The 21141-nt window shown below is 30.9% G+C and overlaps 2 protein-coding genes and 1 pseudogene across 2 annotated transcripts; 2 read left to right on the top strand and 1 right to left on the bottom strand.

Moving 5' to 3' along the window:
* The first annotated feature begins 1044 nt into the window (after window positions 1–1044).
* Window positions 1045–3484, top strand: LOC120204364. The gene is made up of 10 exons (XM_039204459.1): window positions 1045–1411; window positions 1695–1822; window positions 1948–2019; window positions 2108–2253; window positions 2331–2445; window positions 2528–2608; window positions 2731–2868; window positions 3050–3137; window positions 3301–3411; window positions 3462–3484. The coding sequence occupies exons 1-10, from the start codon at window positions 1150–1152 to the stop codon at window positions 3482–3484; spliced, it is 1164 nt and encodes a 387-aa protein (XP_039060390.1). The 5' UTR covers window positions 1045–1149.
* A 1400-nt stretch (window positions 3485–4884) lies between these two features.
* On the bottom strand, window positions 4885–4960 carry LOC120204392 (annotated as a pseudogene).
* A 14588-nt stretch (window positions 4961–19548) lies between these two features.
* LOC120204348 (E3 ubiquitin-protein ligase BOI-like) lies at window positions 19549–20793 on the top strand. The gene is made up of 3 exons (XM_039204441.1): window positions 19549–19689; window positions 19775–20159; window positions 20251–20793. The coding sequence occupies exons 1-3, from the start codon at window positions 19643–19645 to the stop codon at window positions 20791–20793; spliced, it is 975 nt and encodes a 324-aa protein (XP_039060372.1). The 5' UTR covers window positions 19549–19642.
* Window positions 20794–21141: the final 348 nt, after the last annotated feature.

The following is a 21141-nucleotide window of genomic DNA, read 5'->3' as shown; positions in this document are numbered from 1 at the left end:
TCAACAGCTTCAATAAATTTAATAAAAACCACTCGCCATTTCCCCACATCACTTTCACAAGTTTACGCCTACTACAGATTTCTCCAAACTCGAACGATTTTCATAAATTATTTCCTCTTTTCTTAGAATGAATTTGGATATTATGAAAAATTTTTTTAAAAAAAATCAAAAGTGCTTTCATTTTCCATATAATTTTGGACAACTTCGAAAATTTTAAAGAATAATAAATTCTTTCATTTCCAAATAATTTTGGATGACATCGAAAATAAAATTTAAAAATCACAATTCCGTTCACTTTTTCAAATAAATTCAGATAGTTTTCAACTCTTTAATTTTCTGCACAAACCTGCATATACACCCCACAATTTCGAATATAACATGGGTAACAATGCACGAATTAAATGATTTCATTGTTGTTATTTTTTGAGATCTCGAATTTAAACACAAAAAATACTAGAATAACCCTAAAATCCTTATAAGTAGGACATCCAACATAAGTGTATCATTGATGAATGATCATTCTAGTATGTCGTATGTCTTCTTAAGTCCTATCTTAATCGTCGACTCATTCATCCTACATTTTCTTTCTTTTGTCGCATCAAATAAACCACTTCTTAAGCTATTGGCAGTGAAAACAATGTCAAACACCATAAATTTATCGGAAGTGACCCCAAAACAATGGCATCATAAACTAAGAAAAATAATTCCCTTAATTTCCAAGAAAATTTGAGAAGAGGAAAATCAGTGGTCAAAAGTGATCAGAATGAATCGGTGGTAGTCTAAATCTGAATTCATTCAAGGTAAAGAGAGAAAAATGGAAAAAAAATAAGAAATAAAAAAATTATTTAAACCAAAACGATGTCATTTTGATCTAATTTTATTTTGTTATAAGATTTAAAATTATATCATTTTAACATTAGTTGCATTGTTATAATATTATTAATTATTTAATGGATAAATGACTGACACAAAAATAATTCAAAAATCCAATGATTAGATTAAAAAGTTTTAAACTTTAATTTATGAATGAGAATTGAGAAATATCAAACGAAGGAAGGCCAGGCTCTGTTCTTTCTTCTTTCCCTCCCTCTTTCTAGCGGTGAGTAGTTAAACGAAAATAACGTCGTTGATGTCGACGTAGCCTCGAAAATGCCTTCACCAACGCCCAAAAAGCGTTCAAAATCGGAGCACAAATCGTATTCTTCATCATCCGCTTCAAAATCTTCATTAAGCGCTATAATCGAGCCACCCCAGAGCTTATTCCCTTCGCAAGGAGAGTTTTTGCGGCTCATAGCCGTACTCGCCATCGCATCCGCAGTAGCTCTCTCCTGCAACTTCTTCGCCACCTTCTTCACCTCCACCTCTAAACCCTTTTGCGATACTAACGTAGACCCCGCCGATTCTCTCTCTGGTAATTTCCGGGTATCTTCTTCTCCTCCTCTCTCTCTCTCTCTTTTGTGGTGTAAGTTCCTTCGTTTTTGTTCAACTTTGCTTTCTGGGTATATTTTCCTATGAATTTTCATCCACTTTCTGCTGTTAATTCGGTTTTCTTTGTAGCTTTAGTTATGTGCAGTTTATTCCATGTTTCTTATGAGCCATATATACTTGCATGATGCTACGTAATTATAGTTTCAAAATCCCTGCTTCCTAGTGATATAATTCAAAAATCTAATGACAAACGTGTCTCACTACAGATTCTTGTGAGCCTTGTCCAAGTAATGGGGAATGCTATGAAGGCGAGTTGGAATGTATTTATGGCTATAGAAGACATGGAAAGCTGTGTATAGAAGATAAAGATATCAATGAAACAGCTAAGAAACTCGTGTGTCATTAATATCTTGCTCAGTTTGGTATATTGATATTCGAAACACCACAATTGCATCTTTTCTCTTGGAATGCTGCACGAATTTCTCTCTCTATCTTCTGATTATCATTTATGCATTGCAGTCCGAATGGGTAGAAGCCGGCCTTTGTGAAGCTTATGCTCAAGTTATGTGCTATGGGACTGGGACAATTTGGGTATCTCATGATATTCAATTCCCTATGATATTATCCTAGAAACCATACATTACTGATGTCCATTGTTCTAAACATGTGCCGCTTTCAGGTTCGAGAAAATGATATGTGGAATGATTTAGATGAGCACAAGTCTATGCAAAATGTTGTCTCAGACCATACAACATATGTGTACACAAAAAGAAGAGCAATGGAGACAATAGCTAAATTATTAGAGACAAGAACAAATCTCCATGGGTATGCTTGTCATAATCTCTGTTATGCTTCAGCATTTGGAAGATTTTAATTTACATTAATCTTATTTTTTTTAATAGGTTACTGGAATTCAAGTGTCCAGATGCTATGGCAGAGTATTACAAACCCTTGACCTGTCGTATCCGTGAATTCGTCTCCAAGCATGCTCTTATTATTGTGCCTGTTTGTACAGTGGTAATCCCTTCAGAAAGCCATCCTTTGAATACTTAAGTTACACCAACATTTTGAAAGTTGTTAACAATATTTAACTTTATAGCTTAAAGGATGTGCGGTATTGTTTTGGAAAGTCCGTCGGAGAAGGTATCTTTCAGCTAGAGCAGAGGAGCTTTATAATCAGGTAGACTAAATTTTCAATGTACAGTTATTGTAAATTAATGGTTTATTTTGCTTGCATACAGTAATAATGATGATAATGAAAACGATAATAATAAATGGTAACCAATTGCTTTTACCTGTCAGGTCTGCAATATGCTTGAGGAGAATGCGTCGAGGTCGAAGAGTGTCGTTGGAGGAGGTGAACCATGGGTTGTTGCCTCATGGTTGCGAGATCATCTCCTTTTGCCTAGAGAAAGAAAGGATCCTCAGTTGTGGAAAAAGGTACGTTTAACTATGCTCATTGATCTGATAAGTTGTTTCCTGTCATAGCGTGTTAGAAATCAGACCTAATCCATGATTTTATTTTATGTTAATAGATTGAAGTTTGAGTTGCAAAGAAATTGTTAAAAGTAGAAATAAACACATCCTCTAAGTTGATATCAACCGTTCAACTTCTTTCCAGGTTGAGGAATTGGTACAGGACGATTCGCGAGTAGATCGTTACCCCAAGCTTGTTAAGGGTGAATCAAAAGTGGTGTGGGAATGGCAAGGTTCAAGACCTTTATTTGTGTGTTTTACTTGTTCAATAAGGAGCTTGAAATTTAACAAAACTCATCCCCTGTGCTTACGGAGTTTCTTGAAAACCACGATCCTATGGTCTGATGTTCAACTTGATTCTCCAATCTTGATGAGTTCCACTTAATTGTTTTGCAGTTGAAGGTTCTTTGAGCTCTGCAGGGAAGAGAAAAAAAGAGGGAGTCGAAGTGAAATCAGATGAAGGCATCAACACAAACGTAAATCAATCAGGGCAAAGATCGGAGGCTGGTGCGCTTTAGTACATATTATATATGCACATGATCGAATTCTGGATGCAGAACCAAAAACACTGATCTTTTGACATATATATGCAAAATACCAAAATAGTCAAAGATCTAAAGAGCAAGTTTCCACCATTTGGCAGTGGATTCTACAGCCTTTGGAGATTGTTTTGGAGGTTAAACTTACTAGGCAACTCCTTGTGCACATGACAGCGATCATAAACCATACATTATACAGTGTATAGAGCAGAACAGCTTTCTGCTCATCTGTTGCACCAACTGACGAATGGAAAGAACATTTTTTGTTATCAAATATAAAATAATAAATAGTAAATAACTTTAAAATTGTTTAACCAAATAGATCAAATTGACAAGAGACCAAAAATACAACCAGAGATGATGCTTTCACAGAAGATAGAAATGATGATCACTTTTCAGTCAATTTGAGCTATTTTACTATATAATGTAAAACTCTCCTAATCTCAATTCTGAGAATTTCAGGTTCAACTCTCTAACCTATAGTATTCAACGCAGTATATAAACTATAAAGCACGAATTTTTAGTTAGTTAGTTATTTTCATGCCCTCAATGATTCAAAGACATTGTAATCCTTTTCGTTAATGATGTAACCATCATGTTTAGGAGTTACAAGCTCAAATCATTTTGGCATAAGACTAATAATAACTAATTGATAGGACTTTCATTCAAAATTTAGCATGACCTAATAAACTTAGAGCATGCTAAATTTTAAACAAAACACCTATCATCAGCTATTAAAGCCTACAACCAATTATTAAAACATCTGTAAATCAAAACAATAAATTTAAAGCAATGTCGACAGTATACCTCTACCTCATCGGGTTTGCTTTTCTTTCTTAAAAAGGCTACAATATGTTCAACTAAAGAGGATTCACAAAAATTTTCATATAAAATTTTCAATTTTTCTTAATTCAAAAAGCATAAGCACACCCACAATGTGAACTTAAAATTTAATCACTAAACCTTAAACAGAAAATTCAGAAAGTGAACTAAAAAAGACAACCTAATGAGCAATCTGAAAAGGAATTCAGCTAGAAAACACCCAAAGCATATATAATTATCAAATAGAACATCAAGTAACTGCAAAATTATTAAATGCTACGTAACCATTAAGTGTAGACATTAATCAAGAGCCCAAAAACAATGATATCATACAGACGGAAAACAACCTTTAATCAATAACTAATGCAATTCAATTTAACCATACATTATTTTGGAAACGAAATCAAATCCAAATATCAACTACTATGCTATGATAAAGAATCCTATAGGCTAAACTTGAGATCTGATATTTATTGCTAATAATGTTTTCAAACACAATGGAAAAGCAAGCTTCGAGTCTCCTAGGTGATAATCCAAGAAATACTAACAATTCGAGATTCATCATGTATAATGACACAGAAAAAATTACAGTGAAACCAGGAAAAAAGAAGAATAAAAAGCAATCAAAACCTGTCGGAACTTCAATGTACATCAAGTTTTTAGATCAGTCCATTGAATTTCTGTCATCACATCGCTTTTATCCCCCCTTTTCTTAAAAAAGAAACAGAAATCCATTTTTGTTTTTGCTTTTTTTTAAAGAAGAATGGTGAAATCAGAGCTTCTTATAGGGAATGTGTTACCGTCATAGATAATTCCTCCGGTAGAGAAAACGGCGTTCATCACCGCAGTCACCGTACAGAAACAGAGAGAAATAATCATTGATTAGTATAAATAAAATCGAAAGAATAGCTTATGAAGTAGGAAAAGAACTTAAAAGAGTATTTATAGGCACTGAGAGAAGCCCTAGCAGACTTCTTACTAGTATTCTAAATGGTAAACTATACTACTGGTCACCAAACTAAGCTGAAATGATCTATTAGTCTACTGATATTTCTGAAATTATCAATTAATCATTAAATTTTTAATTTTATTATAAAATGATCATCATATAAGACTTTCAAAAACTAAAATTAGTGGAATGCGTTACTTTGTGGACTTACTAAGCGTATAGTTTAGTTGTGAACCGTTTGCATGGCTAGTCAAGTGGAGCAGCAGCGTCAGTTTGTGGTGTTCCCCTTCATGGCACAATGTCATATGACCTCCATGATCGACATAATTAACTAGATTTCTGGCACAGCTTGACATAGATCGCCATATGCAGCTAGATTATTTCGAGCAACCTTCAACCGTGCCAAAGAATCGATGCTCTCGATCCGTATAGTTGCCGAATATGAAGCTTCGACGTGCTGCCTTCCTTTAGCTGAGCCTTGAATTTTTTTCCAAGCAGCCAACACTGTAAAGAAAACAGTCCAAAATTTGTTGCATGCACGAACCCAGTCTCTGTTGTTATCTTACAAACTCACCAACAGTTTCATATCTCCTTTGTATCGTTGTTTTTATGTGCAGAATTTATACAATTGTCTTGATATAAAAAGAAAAAGAAGTCATTTCTTTTTATAACCAATAATTATCGGCCAGCTATTGAAGACGAGAAAAGGGACTGATTCACAAGAAGGAGTCCAACGTTGACCGGGATAGATGATGCGCAATTGGAGAGTCATCCTGTGTTGTAGTGTAGTTGGTTATCACGCCAGTCTAACACACTTCGGTTCAGGTCCGTACGATGCCATATTTCTTTTATTTTTCAGCTTCTTTTCCTAAAAAATAGGGACGGAGGAAAAACAAAGTCATGCGCCATTACCGAGGATTGAATCCAAGTCACCCGATAGACTAAAATACTTACAACCATGCTACAACGACTTTGTTGTTGAAGGTTTTGTTATTTATACACCCGATCCATCTAACAGGGTATAAATACATCTTTAATGATTTTGATTCAATTTGGTTCATATTCATATAATTACGTGTTTTTTTTTATATGTACAATGAGCTTATTATCCCTTTTCTTTTGTTACTCTTTCGGTTTCCAAGGCTTAGCCTTAGATTAATCTCGATCGACCCAAGTCGTACATCTAATTTTGATGAGTGAGTTTCTTAATAGGGATTTTAGATTCATTAATTTTATAATTTGGTCGCAAACCAAATCCGCGGATCTTTGATGAGGTTCCTATAAATGAAAGCGACCAATACAAAGAAAAATAAAAGGGTAGCTGTGCAAAGCAAACCTGAGGGATAAGCCAAAGAAATTAAGCCTTAATAATATTCAAGATTGGTGCCTGCTTCCCCTTGATGGCCCCTATTATAAGCCTAAAAACATATACAAACTGTTTGTCCCATATATCATTAAATAAAGCATATATTCTATTCGATTCGTGGCGTATCTCTTTGCTCAACAACTTGAAATTTTGCTTATGCTTCATTGGCACGACGAAGTTGGTATCGTGAAGAATATGTTGTGGAACAATTTGATTCGAATCACACGTAGGGGTGTGACCAACATATCTAATTAGACGAATCTAATATCCTAAATCCGTTAATGAGTGAAAATAGATGATTGTGATTAACACTATATTTTCCCCCTATTAGTATATTATTATTTTCTATTGTTAATCTCATTCGTATGTTTTTATTCATCCAACTACCATAAATTTGTATAAAACTAAAATATTTTCTCATATATATATATATATATATATATACAATTATATATATATATTGAGTAAATGATAATTTATGTCATAGATTTTGATATGTTTGTTATTATACTCTTTTGGATAATATACACAAATAATTATTAAATTATATTTAAATGATTCATTTCATCATTAAAACTTTAAAATAATAAAATAGTTATTAAATTTTTCAAACATAGTCTACACCTTTATTTAAATTTGCATTGATTAGCCAAGGATTGACCTATAATTACATATAGCAAGGGCAATCTTCCCCTCATGATTGAAAGGAAGAAAACAAGAAGATTCTTCTGGATTGGATAAATGGGTCGTCCTCTTTTTTTTTAGGTTAAGAGTCGCATATTGTGATTTTGTTAAAGAGGTAGAGAATAAATGAGGTCAATAAGATAATGAATAGGTCAAGGTTTAAGAGAAAAACATCATTTACCTAGCCTTGCATCGTGCCTTATGTATAGATTCTTAGTATTGGTGTCATGCTTAGGATGATGACGACTAATTGTAAGTTAACAGGTTAAATAGATATGATTGTCGATTAGTAGGTTTAGCTGATCAAATAGGCCTACAAGTAGTAATTTCAAGGCATCATGTCAAGGGATTGTGATTGTCTAAAGGATATAGAGCTCCAAAGGCTTTAAAGAATTTCGGAGGTTTTAGGAAATTCTAGAGAATATTAATATATGGAAAAATGAAGATAGAGATATTGTAACACCCTAGACCAGTACAACACACAGTCGACTAATGTAGAATGCCACACGAAATCACCAAAGTGGGTGACCAACACCTTACTCTTTTCTTGTACTATAAAACGATCATTTCCACAAATAAAACATCTACGAAATAATATAATTTAAAAATTTATACTAGGGAGTTCCCAAAATAAATATTTACAATCAAAATATTACAGACCGACTCTAAATAAAATTTACGACTAAACTAGTACAACAAGGTTTATAAAATATTCATGTCCTTCAAAAATTGTTGAGACGCACTTTTAATAAGTATTGGGTATGGACCTTGATCTATCTATTGATCATCGAACTCTCGATCTACCAACCTACCCATAGAAAACAATCTAAGGTTAGCTCAGCTCCACACTAACAATAAATACATACTAAAAGTTTGTCACTAAAATGCTCAAGCTATCAAGTCTACTGGTCTATTCTTTTATACTTTAGTGAATATACTCATATACTCACTTTTTATTCTATGGTATACATCATAGTGCGGCTGAGGGTTCTACATATCAGAGCTCACAAACCCCTCTAGTCTATCGAGAATATGGCCCCTGGAATCTCTACATCGGACACCACACTCTCGACTAGGTCGGACCTTTCGCCCAAACTAGTTAGCTTAAAGTGCCTTGTGTACTCCCTAAGGATATTCGAACTGGATATATATTTTCGACTCTACTATCTTTTCTAAAGGAACTCGGGTGTTCTGGTCGTTTTCCCGAGCATTCAAACAAGGCTAGTTTTATTTCATCGTACTTTATTCTCGTTTCTACGTTTGAATTAAACATCATTAATATTCTCACTTGAAGTCTTATGTGAGGAAATACTAAAGTGTTGGGGGTACCTTAAGTCTAATTCCCTTAAAAACGGGCATTTTTGCCCAAAACAGACTGAAAGTATCGATATTAACCCAAGATTATCGATACTCCTGCAAAAGTTTTGATACTTTATATAAGTATCGATACTTTTAAACATTTTGTTTTGCCTAGTTTCGAAACTTTTTTGAAACTTTCTGAGAGTTTCGAAACTATGACCCAAAGTTTTGATACTCTTGAAAGAGTATCAATATTCTTGCCTAGAAACTCATGAATTTGCCCAAAATGAAGAACAAGTATGATATTATCCCTATAATATCGATACTCTACCTGCAGAAGTCATAAAACACATACGAAAATGTTATATTTCAATACCAAGGACCCTAGTGAGGTCCCCAAACATTCTTTAAAGTCTTATATGATTACAAGGAGCATAAATAAGGCTTTATATCATGCTTATAACATAAATCATGTAATCTACCATTAACATATAACATTAAGTTTCATAACTTACTCTCAATCTAGAACTCATTTCTAATGATCATTAGGAGTATGGAAAAGTTGATAGCGTGTTACCTTGCTTCTTGTTTGCTATAAACTCTCTCAAGTTAACAAAGGGGCGATTTCTCTTTCCGTCTTGCTTTAGAGTTTTCTCCCACCTCCCTTATTAAACAAAGACAAGAAAAGGGGTTTACTAAATTAACTAAGCTCTTGGATTAAAGCTTAAGATGCTCTAGGTAACTTGAATACACTATAACCAAGCTTGGATTCATGGATCCCCTTAACTTCCATAATACCAATTTTTGAAAATAATTTCTAAAACTTACAAAATGGAGCTTAAAACAAAGCTTGAAGGATAGAGGAAAACATTCTTACCTTGGGTACAACAAACTAAGCATAGAATACTTGAAACTTGGCTCTTGAAAGGAACAAGAAATGGAAACTAATGGAACGAAGAAGAAGAAGAGTGAGTGAGATATTATGGGGAGTTTGGTTACGTTAAATGATATAAAAAGTGGGGGAAGTTTTCAGCTTTAACAAAAAAGGGTAAAGTACACTTTATGTCATTCTCCTATTTACTTACTTTTAAAAACACCAATTTCCTATAATTATTGGGTCAACCTAAGCCCAACACTATTAATAATTGGTCTAAAATTGACTTGGAAAATCTACGGAGCTCTACTAATAGGTTTCGAGTTGATCGAAACTATTAACATGGAATTCGGGGCATTATGAATATGATTTGCAGAAAAAATTGGAAGAAGTTACAAAAAGGATAATGTTGAACCTATTTTAATATAATAAATTAAAAGCAAAATATTTTTGAATTTCAAAATTAGAATTCAAAATCCACCTAAACCCTAAAAAATTCTAACGGGTAATCTTAGTTTTCAACCCAAACAATACCTTATTGTAAATGTAATCCTGAAATAGCAAACGATAATTTTATTATTTTTCTGACATTATACGAAATATTATCGAATTTAATAGTTTGATGCATAGCCTAAACACATAGGCCAATAACAAAACAACAATTTGATCATCAATTCCTAGATTTGTTTCTTTATCATTTGTCATTGAACCTGTTTTAGAAGTTTATCACCTTCGTAATAATATTCGTAAAGAAATGGATATGAATTTTGAAAACGAATAAATTAATGCCGAGGGGATGAGCAAAGCTGCTCAGATCATTAAGTTTTTTGTGTGAAGGAATCAACTTGGCAGGTGACAACACAATTTTTTGGGCAAACAAACAATCCAAATGAGGCTGGATAGCACATTGAAAATTGAAAAGGATCTTCTATGGACAAACGCTAATAAATACATATCCTGTCGGCATTCACGATATATTTCAAGGTTCATTCAATTAACAGTTAATAGTTTTTTCCAAACTTCGATTTCGGTTAATTCAGTTTAAAATCCATTAGTTAATTGAATTAACCAAATTAACCAAAATTATTAAATACTTAATATATTATATATGTTATTTAGTTTTAGGGGTGTTTAAACTTCTATTTTAACCGACTTAACTAACCGAATAAACCAAAAATATTTAATATATAATATATAATATAAATTATTTATAAATTGTAGTTAATTCGGTTAACCGAACTTACTCGGTTCGGTTAAATTTTAAAAAAATCAATTAATAAAATTTGAATAATTTAATTCGATCGGTTAACCGAATTAGCCGTTTGAACACCTTTCACCAAATATGTCAAAAGGGTATAATTGAATGAAATGTCAAAATGTTCATCTTCCCATTATCTTTAATATTCTATTATTTTCTCTCTTTTCAATTTGTCTCATAGTCAACCTCTACAACTAATAAAATTCACCTTCTAATTTGGGGTTGTTATAATCAAGTTGTACGCAATGGCGGCCTAATCCACAATAATCAAACCGAAATCAATGCTAAAAACTATATAAAAATAGAGATTAAGATATTAAGACATGGGATTAACATAGTAATTATTATCTATTCTTATTATAAAATTCGTGATTGAGTTAGTTTAGCAGATTAACCTAATAACAATTTAGTTAAAAATGATGAAAAATATTCTTTTGAATGATAATTAATGTTATTGTAAACGGTGTTTTTCACTTTTCATAGTTTTACAAATTTATATATAAATCACGAACCGATTGACCTTAATGTTAAAGAAATGGTTGTTCCTTAAGGTCTCAAATTCAAGCACTAGGAATATAAAAAATGTGAGTGTTAAATGTTAAATGGTTGAGAGTTAAATTTGAACATATATTTTCTTGTACTTACCCGAGATTAATAATAAAACCTAAAAAATATTATTTAAAATTTAAACATAAAATTAATAAATTTATTTGCAAATCAACTTGTAACTTATTGAGTAATGATATATGCATATATGTCAATTTTTTTAAAAAAATAATGTGCTGATAAGAAAAATAATGGATAATGATATTAATGTTGTTTATAATAAGTCATAAGTCATGTCATTTGTTGAATAGATTTATTGATAATAGGTTATGTCATTTGGTGAATAGACTTATTTTTTAGTTTAAAGATGTATTCATTTAAACATATTAAGGTGGTGTTTGTTTTTGCAGAGATAAAAGGTTTGCAGTATGCAGACCACATATGCAAGCATCTGCAGCAGAAGAGGTGGACCAAAAGTCTGCAGTCGGCAAGAAGAAGACTATTTGTTTTTTAACGTCTGCAGACTGCTAAAATAAACTGATTTTTTAAACTATACTCAAATAACCATTTTTTCTATTAATTTTTTAAAAATTATAAAATGTCATTAAATTTAATGAATTATTACAAAATAATCACTATAATGTTGTAATAAATTATAAAAGTTTGATAATATTATAATTATTTTATAGTATTTAGATAAATTTATTAATAATTTTATAATCTTTTAATAAATTTAATAAGTATTTTATAATTTTTTAAACTTTATTGACGAAAATGATCATTTGTATATAACTCAACGATATCTAATAGACTTTATTTGAAAAAATATATTAAATAAATATTATGCAAATTTTATTATTATAAATTATTACATATGCAAACTATTAGATTTTGGTTTTAATATTATATATCATTTTAAAAATTATTATTAAATCAATCGATAATGAAATCAATTTGATTTTAGTTCAATCTGTTTGTTTCGGTTTAAGTAATTGTTAAAAAAATTATATTTTAATTCTCAATTAGTATCTATTCACAAATATATCAATACTCGATTTTATAATATCATTTAAATCATCTTAATTTATTCGAGTGGTACAATCCGATTCTAGAAACATCAAAAAATATATATAATATATACTCCATATAATATACATCAATTAGTATTTTTCTATTTAGAAAAAATATATTATTTGTTTTTTATTTATTTATTATGTATAAAGGGACTTTCGTACTTTACCAGAATTAAATGATAATGATCAGATTTTTCAATGGAGTGAATATTTTTTTATTAAAACATTTATTTTATCTTTTAATGCTAATAATTTTATGTCCTCGTGATTTTCTAAGTTTTTATATAAAAAAAAAGTTTACTAAGTTTACTTGTATAATATTTTTTACTAAGTTTAATATATTTTTTCAAATAAAGTATATTAGATATCGTTGAGTTATATACAAATGATCATTTTCGTCAATAAAGTTTAAAAAATTATAAAATACTTATTAAATTTATTAAAAGATTATAAAATTATTAATAAATTTATCTAAATACTATAAAATAATTATTATATTATCAAACTTTTATAATTTATTACAATATTATAGTGACTATTTTGTAATAATTCATTAAATTTAATGACATTTTATAATTTTTAAAAAATTAATAGCAAAAATGGTTCTTTGAAGAGGTTAGAAGAGTTTTGAAGACATAAGTCCACGTCTGCGCCAATAAGAGGACGCGCAGACGTTAGAAGAGCTTCTGTCTTCTAAAAAACAAACGGTCTGCGAAGTCCAATGTCTGCGCGGCACAGACATAAGAGCTTTGAAGACCTTAAACAGTGAAAACAAACACCACCTAACTTTTCAACAATTCTCTTCATGAAAGGTTAAATCTTATACACAACTTACAACTTTATAATAGGAAAACTCTTAGAAAATTTCTTCTAAATTCATTCTTTCCAGTGATAAAGAAAGATAAGATTGTGTTTGACTGATTATTGATGTTGTGCTTATTGTTGTGATTATTTATTGTTATATCCTGAGAGATTGGCGTCTAACGTTACTCAAAACACCGAGAAGATGACAAATTTGTCTTAAGAAAACTGTTCATGTAGGCTTCAACAAAAATTTCTTATTCTATTTATTTGACTCTACTCTGTTGATTCTATGTCTATATACGAATAAATAATTTTTTCCTCTGTTTTAATAAAAAAAACAAAACTATGAGATATAACAATATCTTCACCATTCAATTCATTCTCTTTGAAGCACAAATATATTATTAGTTAAAATTTATGACTATAATGAACTTACTTTATATTAAAAATAGCAGTCGTAATATAAAATTAAAAAAATAACTTAAAATTCATTAAGTGGTCCCAGTGATAAGCTTGTAAATAAACTGATCGTTCAGCGAACCGTTCGACAGGAGGTTTGTTTATGTTCGTTTATTTATTAAAAGAACGAACATAAATAAGATTTGTGTTCCTTTAATTAAATGAACGAACATGAACAGGGGCTCGTTCGTTCATTTACGTTCGTGAACGTTTGGTAATATGTTCGTTCATTTATGTGCGTTCATTTATGTGCGTTCATTTATGTTTTTTTATTTTTTTTATTAATTTGGGCTAGTACAAGCAGTGATGGATCCGGAAATATTTTTTAGAATGAGCTCATATATGTTAAGGATATAAAATTTTTGAACGAGGCAAACATAAATAAAATTTCAAGGTGTACATCATCAATAAAATGTGATAATCAAAGAAATTTTAAATTTTAGGGTTGGCATAATAAATTTTCAAGGTATACACCATCAATAAAATAGATGATTAATCGAAGAAAATTTGAATTTCATTTTGGGCACATGCCGACCCTCGGCCCTTAATGTATCTGTCAATGAATACAATGCAATATTTGTTTAAAGATAACTCTCAACTTTTCAACATTAAATGCTCACACCCCTAACATTCACGATACTTGAACCCGAGTTTTCAAGAATAACAACAATTTATTTAACATGAAGTTCAATTTGTTATTTTTTTTTACTTGTATGTTAGAATTACGGACAACTGATTTTTCATAATCGAAGTTGTAACTTTTTGGGAGAACTTTTAATAATTTATTTTTCATTGCATAAAAAAATGTGATACTTGCTAAAGATATGAATTTGAAATTATATAAAATTATAGATGAATTATAAGAGCTGGGTCTTTGGTGGGGCACATAGCATTAAGAGGAAATTTTCAAATATTTTTAATTAGGTTGATTTATTTGAAATTATAATCTCCTCTTTGTAATATATTACCCATCCCCTCCTTGTAATGGTAAAAAAATATAATTTTCTAATTTTGCATTTTATTTTTTAAAATATTATATGTATTAAAATCAAATTTATCAAGAATTGGCTAATGAAAATATCATGATCAGAGTAAAAAAACAAAATAGCCTGGGCCAGCCACTGAAGCATAATGTGATCGCAATAAATATAGAAAGAGGAAAGGTTGATTTGCAGTGAAAGCTTTGGTTCCTTGCAGAAAATTCAAATCCCCACTCCATCCATTACACCTTTCAATTTTAAATCCTTCGTTTTGTTTCATTTTTATTCTTTTTTTTCCCTCTCTTTCCTTATTTTGTTGTCCCTTGATTTGTGCACTAAAAGAAGAAAGAGGTGCCAAAGTAATTTCATGGTTATTAACCGGTCGATTCAAGTGGTAAGTAGTTTGATTTTTAATTCAAATTTTTATGTATACAGAAAATTACTGTTTAGAGACTCGTCCACCAAAACTAAAGGTACGATCGACCACTTCCTCTTCGATTATGATAAATATTTATTTATTTTTACCTCTCTCGTTGATAGCATCGTATTCTCATATCTTAATTTCAAGTGCATGTTTTCTTAGCATTTTCAATGAAAAAAAAAAGTGTCGTTCTTTTAAGTGACATTGCTTCGAACATAGATTATGAGGGTCAATTTTGATTTGGGGAAAATAATTCGATCAAAGAATGCATTGGCATAATTCATCATTAGCATATCTCACGCCTTTTTTTTTACGATGACAACTGATGAGATGAAGGGTTCAGTAAGACTATCACAACTACCTAAGGAAAAACATATAAGAATTTGATCCTGACATGGTAGGATCTTGTAGCATGGATTGCACATTTTATTTTTACTTTCTATAATTTTGGAAAAAGTTTGGTGACGTTATGTTATATTAAAATATGAAATATTTTAAATTATAATAAAGATTTATAATCACAATCGTAAATTAAGTACATAATTATAAAATTTTCATATAATCATTGAAACAAAATTACTAGTAATTTAAGATCACATAAGAACCAAACAAGAAAAGATTAAAAATCTAACCAAAAAACTCGAACAAAGATAAATACAAACAAATCAACAAAAACAAAATTAGACAAGCGACTGACCAATAAAAGAAAACTAGGATTTTATAAATGAACTTGGAGCAGTTTTAATTGCCATTCAAGAGTCATCTATTATTGTGGACATATATATAAATGAATTATGCAATTATAAAGAATAACACAAAATTAAGTGATCAATTATATAACATGCGTCATAGTTATTAAATAGTCATAAAATATTGTATAGATATCATAAGAAATGACGGATTCATGAATATTTTTTTAGGGTGGAGATAAAATTATAAATACTTAAAAGACTGGTCTAATATTCAATTGATATATAAAGAGGTAATGGTCTCTAATAAATGGGTTAACTTGTATTTTTTATTATCTTGTTAAAAAATTTAAAAGAAACTTATTTTATGGAAAAATCTCAATCTTTTTAATAATCTCCGACATTAAATTCAAATACGCTCCCATGAATTTAATATCTTATTCAATGAATCACATAGAATGTATCTTAATAATACAAATCCAATAAAGGTTACTTCAACTTGCCAGCGTCATATCAGGAAATTCATAGAAATGAGCTCCATGAAAAAAGGTGTACGAGTATTGAGATGAATAAACTCGATTGTACAAGCCATTGCCATGAGAGCGAGGGAAATCTGCTAGGGACAATTACCATGTAAAGTATATTAAATTGATTATTTTATAGTGGTGTTATATATGTCTACAAGAAAGTTTACAGGGTTAAACAACATGATTTCAGATCATTGTTACAACAATTAATAAATAAGATGATTAAATAATAATGCATAATCGTCGTTGAAAATAAAACAAAAGGAATCAAAAAAAGATTTTGGTAAGAACAAAGGAGAGATGGTGATTAATGAAGCTTCCTCTTTGTTCACTGTTTTTTTGGGTATATAATTTGCCGAATTTCGTGCTTGTTTCATGGTGATGGCCTGGCTCCAACCCCATGCAAAAGCTTTATTATTAAACCAATACCCAAAGAGAATTAAAAAAAAAAAAAGCTCCTTACTAAATAAATATATAGATGGGTAAACAATATATTTAGTCACTCAATTATTCATACGGTTTCATTTTGGTTATTCAATTATTATTTTTCAAAATCATCACTACATTTACATTTTTATTTTTTTATCATTCGTCATTAAAATTTCAGGATTACTGACGTGATATTTTTTTAAAATTTTATTAGAGATGATGTGATATTACCTTATGATGACATATCAATGTTATCGTTACTTTTTTAACGGCGGGTGATCAAAATAGAATAAAAAAAATAAATTAAGTGACTTTGAAAAACAAAATAATTGAAGGACTAAAACAAAATCCTGAGAATAATTAGATGACTAAACATGCAGTATATCTTAAATAACTAACTCAATTTCTTATGCCGATTCGATCGATATCCCCAACCGTCTTGACTAGCCTGCCTGTTTCTATCTAAATTAATGTATTTCATCATTGTTTTTAACTAATTAAGAATATTCAATTTTTTACATTATTATCTCAATGATTATAAAAATAATTATTATTTTTAGATATCTTAAATTTAAGTATCAATAACTACAACATAAATGATTGAACGTTTATTATCAAATAATTAAAATTATTTATAATATATATTATTTTATAATATCTTTTAACTTAATCGATTTTTTACATTAATCTAGAATTATCACCATAATTTCAAGCTTTACTTTATGAATATTCTACATTGAGAAAATACTATAAATTAATTGGGAACAGAATGATGACCATCAGTTCTTTGGATTATTCTGCATGATTTTGATCTGGATTTATTTGAAATTTTCTAGATTATTACAAAGTAATTATCCAAGTTGTTGATTGTTTGCTGTCAACAGAAAATACACTTTGGGATTTTTTTTATTAAATTAAATTTCAACCTACTACAAAAATAATAGAGCTAGGTTTAAGGTCAACCGGGTTGGCCTGCTGTTCTAATTCATATGAAAACACTGGTTTCACACAAATACAATCCCGTCGAAAACAAACCGCTCGACTTCGTTGAATCTTCAATAATCTCAAAATACCAATTTCATCTAAATGAATAACACCAGTATCCGATTTATTGATCGATTAATTCAGATCGAATACTGTAGAGGTAAGGATAATCCTTCCAACCCAATTTATTTCATTCGCAATCGCCAAGATTTGAACCATAACCTTACTTAAATAATTTAGTGCTTCATCCCATTAGAGTATCTGATTGTTAATGTAATAGTAATATATATTTACAATTTGATCTAAATATCTTAAATATATTTCACATAATATTTTAAACAAACACTAAACACATATACTAACAGTTAAATTGACGAAATGACTTGCTCGATATAATTAAAATATTTTAAAGTTTTAAAGCTAATTTAATGTAATAGTAATATGGGTACTGCAGAGGCAATGTCAACCCTTCCAATTTAATTTACTCCATTTGTAATCGTTAAGATTCAAACATTTAATCTTAAAATTATAATCGTTAGTGCTCGAACTTATAATATCTAAAAACGATGGCGATTCTTTTAACCACAAACAAAATTAATTCGTACTTATATGCAATAATTATATTAGTAAAAGTAATGGAAATAATCTATGGAAAAGAAGTCAATAAAAATGGTTAACTTGGCAATAAATTGGCATAGCTTTTAAGAATTGGGAGGTAAAGTTATAGAAAATGAAAAGGAGTCGTTAATAATTTTCTATAGATAAACCCTAGGTATATGAAAGGTAAAGAGGGGAGACATTGTAATACACGTAATTCTAAAATCGCACATTTAATCTTATTTTTAAAATATTAATTAATTATGAAAATAATTACGACAAATCAGAAGTTGAAATTTTCCATTATAAAACAAGATTTTCTTTAAAAAGGAAAAAGGTGGGGAAATATGCATGGGGCGTGTAAAACAATCCCAGCGGCAGCGGTAGCGCTCTCTCTTTCGCTGCACGCATTACGACACCAACTTTGAGGAGGTGTTTGATTCAAGGTCATGTTTGGTTGGTCGGAAATCTCATTCCCGGTAATGTTTTATTATCAATAGTAAATTTTTTTAGGTATATTACCGGGAATGTCATTACCTCCCTTCCTTTAGGTATTGTAATATTACCGGCGTTTTGGACTAAAATGCCCTTAAATTTTTATTTTTTTCAAAAATATCATTCTTCTGTCATTAAATAATAAAAATTCTACGAAGGTTCAATTACAAATTTATCTTAAATTATTTTAGATTTACAAAAAAAATCTATAATTAAAATTTTATATGAAATTTAGGGGTTAAAAAAATTTACCCTTTTATTAAACATTTTTTATGTTTTTAATTTTGTAAAAAAAATTATATAAATATTATGAATTTAATTTTTTAAAGAAAATATATAAATATTTTACGATTTGTAATATTATACAATATATAATAAAGATAATTTGGTCAAATATACATTCCAATAATCTTTTATTCCTTTAATCAAACACGGTAATCTTACATTCCTGCTAAACCAACCAAACATAAAATATAACATTCCCAGTAATCATATTCCCTCGTAATCTTTTATTCCCACTAGTAATCTTACATTCCGTAAACTAAACACACTCAACGTATCTCTTTTTACCAACCCCATTTTCACTCTTCTTTTTAGTAAGTATTTTAATTATAGAAATTAGGTGTTTTAATTAAAAAAAATTAATTAATAAGAAAAACGATAGGATTAGGAGAGTTGAATTGGGTGCGGCTTTTAATAACAAACACGAGATTCCTTGCTGGAGACAAGCCAACCCCCACGCCAAGAAGAAGAAGAAATTAAGCATAATAAGGCGTATCTCTCTTGGACTGATTCCTATATCTCAAACAAAGGGGTTACTATAAAGAAGGACGAGTTGTGTTATGATTCTTCTTCACCCTATTATCATCCATTCTTCATTGCTTGATTTCCCTTCAAAGTTTACTGCTTTCTCTCCAGAATTTTGCTTCTTCTTTTTTCATTAATGGCTGTTCAAGCCCAATATCCTTCCAATATCCTCCTCTTGAACAGGTTTCATTCTTTTTCTTCCATCTTTACCGTTTCTTATCATAGTTTTCTCCTCCTCTTTTGTTGATTTATGGGTTTATATTTTCAGATGCGGACAAGAGGAGCACGAGTTTCCACTGCAGCAACAAACAGGAGGAGGAAATTTTATCGATCAACCTCATATGTTTTTCAACAATAATATCAGCAACAACGATAATCCGAGGAAAAGTGGAAGAGAAGTTGCAATAACAATGCCAATCTATTCATTCTCCTTGCAAACACAGCCGTCACAGTTGATAGACCTTTCTCAACTTCACCAACCAAATGTAGTATCCACCGGCCTCCGGTTATCTTCGGGCGACCAACAACAAAACTTACAGCAAACTCAAAACCATTGTTATCCTCAACAACAACAATTAAGTCTTCTTTTCGATGATTTGGGTACTCAAATCCAATGCCAGAGAGAAGAACTAGACCAATTCCTTCAAGCCCAGGTACCAAGTTGTCTATTTTATGAACTGCATGTTTTCTTTTTCTTTTTTGTCGGGGGAAAAAGTTCAACTTTCGGTGTTCGTTTGTTTTAAGGGAGAGGAATTGCGACGTGGCTTGGTGGAGAGAAGGCAAAGGCACTACCGTGCGCTACTGAGGGCAGCGCAGGAATCGGTGGAGAGGAGGTTGAGAGAGAAAGAAGCGGAAGTGGAGAAAGCAAAGCGTCGAAACGCCGAGTTGGAGGCACGCGCGGCGCAAGTCAGAGTGGAGACGCAGGTTTGGCAGGCGAAAGCAAGGGCGCAGGAGGCGAAGGCGGCCTCGTTACAAGCGCAGCTCCAACAGGCTATAATGAGCAGAGGGGCCGCCGTGGTGCACGATAGCAGGAGAGGAGACGAGGGGCTGAACTGCACGAGTGGGGTGGAAGGGCAGGCGGAGGACGCCGAATCGGCTTACGTGGACCCGGACCGGGTTGTTGCGAGGGGACCGGCCTGCAAGGCGTGTAGGACATGTGTAGCGTCGGTGGTGATGCTGCCGTGTCGGCATCTTTGCCTGTGTACAGAGTGTGATAGAGTGGCCCAAGCCTGCCCGGTTTGCCTCACCGTCCGGAATTCTAGCATTGAGGTCTTGTATTTCCCTTGAAAGTTTTCCTTTTTTTCAAAGGTAAAAAAGAAAGATGAAAATAACCTTCGAGTATAATAACAATTTGTTTACCTTTTTAAAAAAAATTAAATCTTTGTTGTCTTAATTAATTAATGTCAAGAATGATAATTGTTTTTCCTAATAATTTAAAATTTATGAGATAATATTTTTCAAAAATAATTTTTAATTATTAACAACATACACTTGCTCGAAACTCAAACTTTGAGCTTATTTTGGCACTTTTGTTAATTTGGCTGCATTGTTTTAGACAACATCTTGTGTCAATTTAGCACTTGTTTTCTTCCTTTTGTATTTCATATGAAACTTCCCAAATAGCTTAATGCCAAA

The sequence above is a fragment of the Hibiscus syriacus genome, unplaced genomic scaffold (assembly GCF_006381635.1).
Source record: "Hibiscus syriacus cultivar Baekdansim isolate YM2019G1 unplaced genomic scaffold, ASM638163v2 tig00010865_pilon, whole genome shotgun sequence".
NCBI lineage: Eukaryota > Viridiplantae > Streptophyta > Magnoliopsida > Malvales > Malvaceae > Hibiscus > Hibiscus syriacus.
Note: the sequence above shows the minus strand (reverse complement) of the source record. Positions and strands in the feature narration are given on the sequence as shown.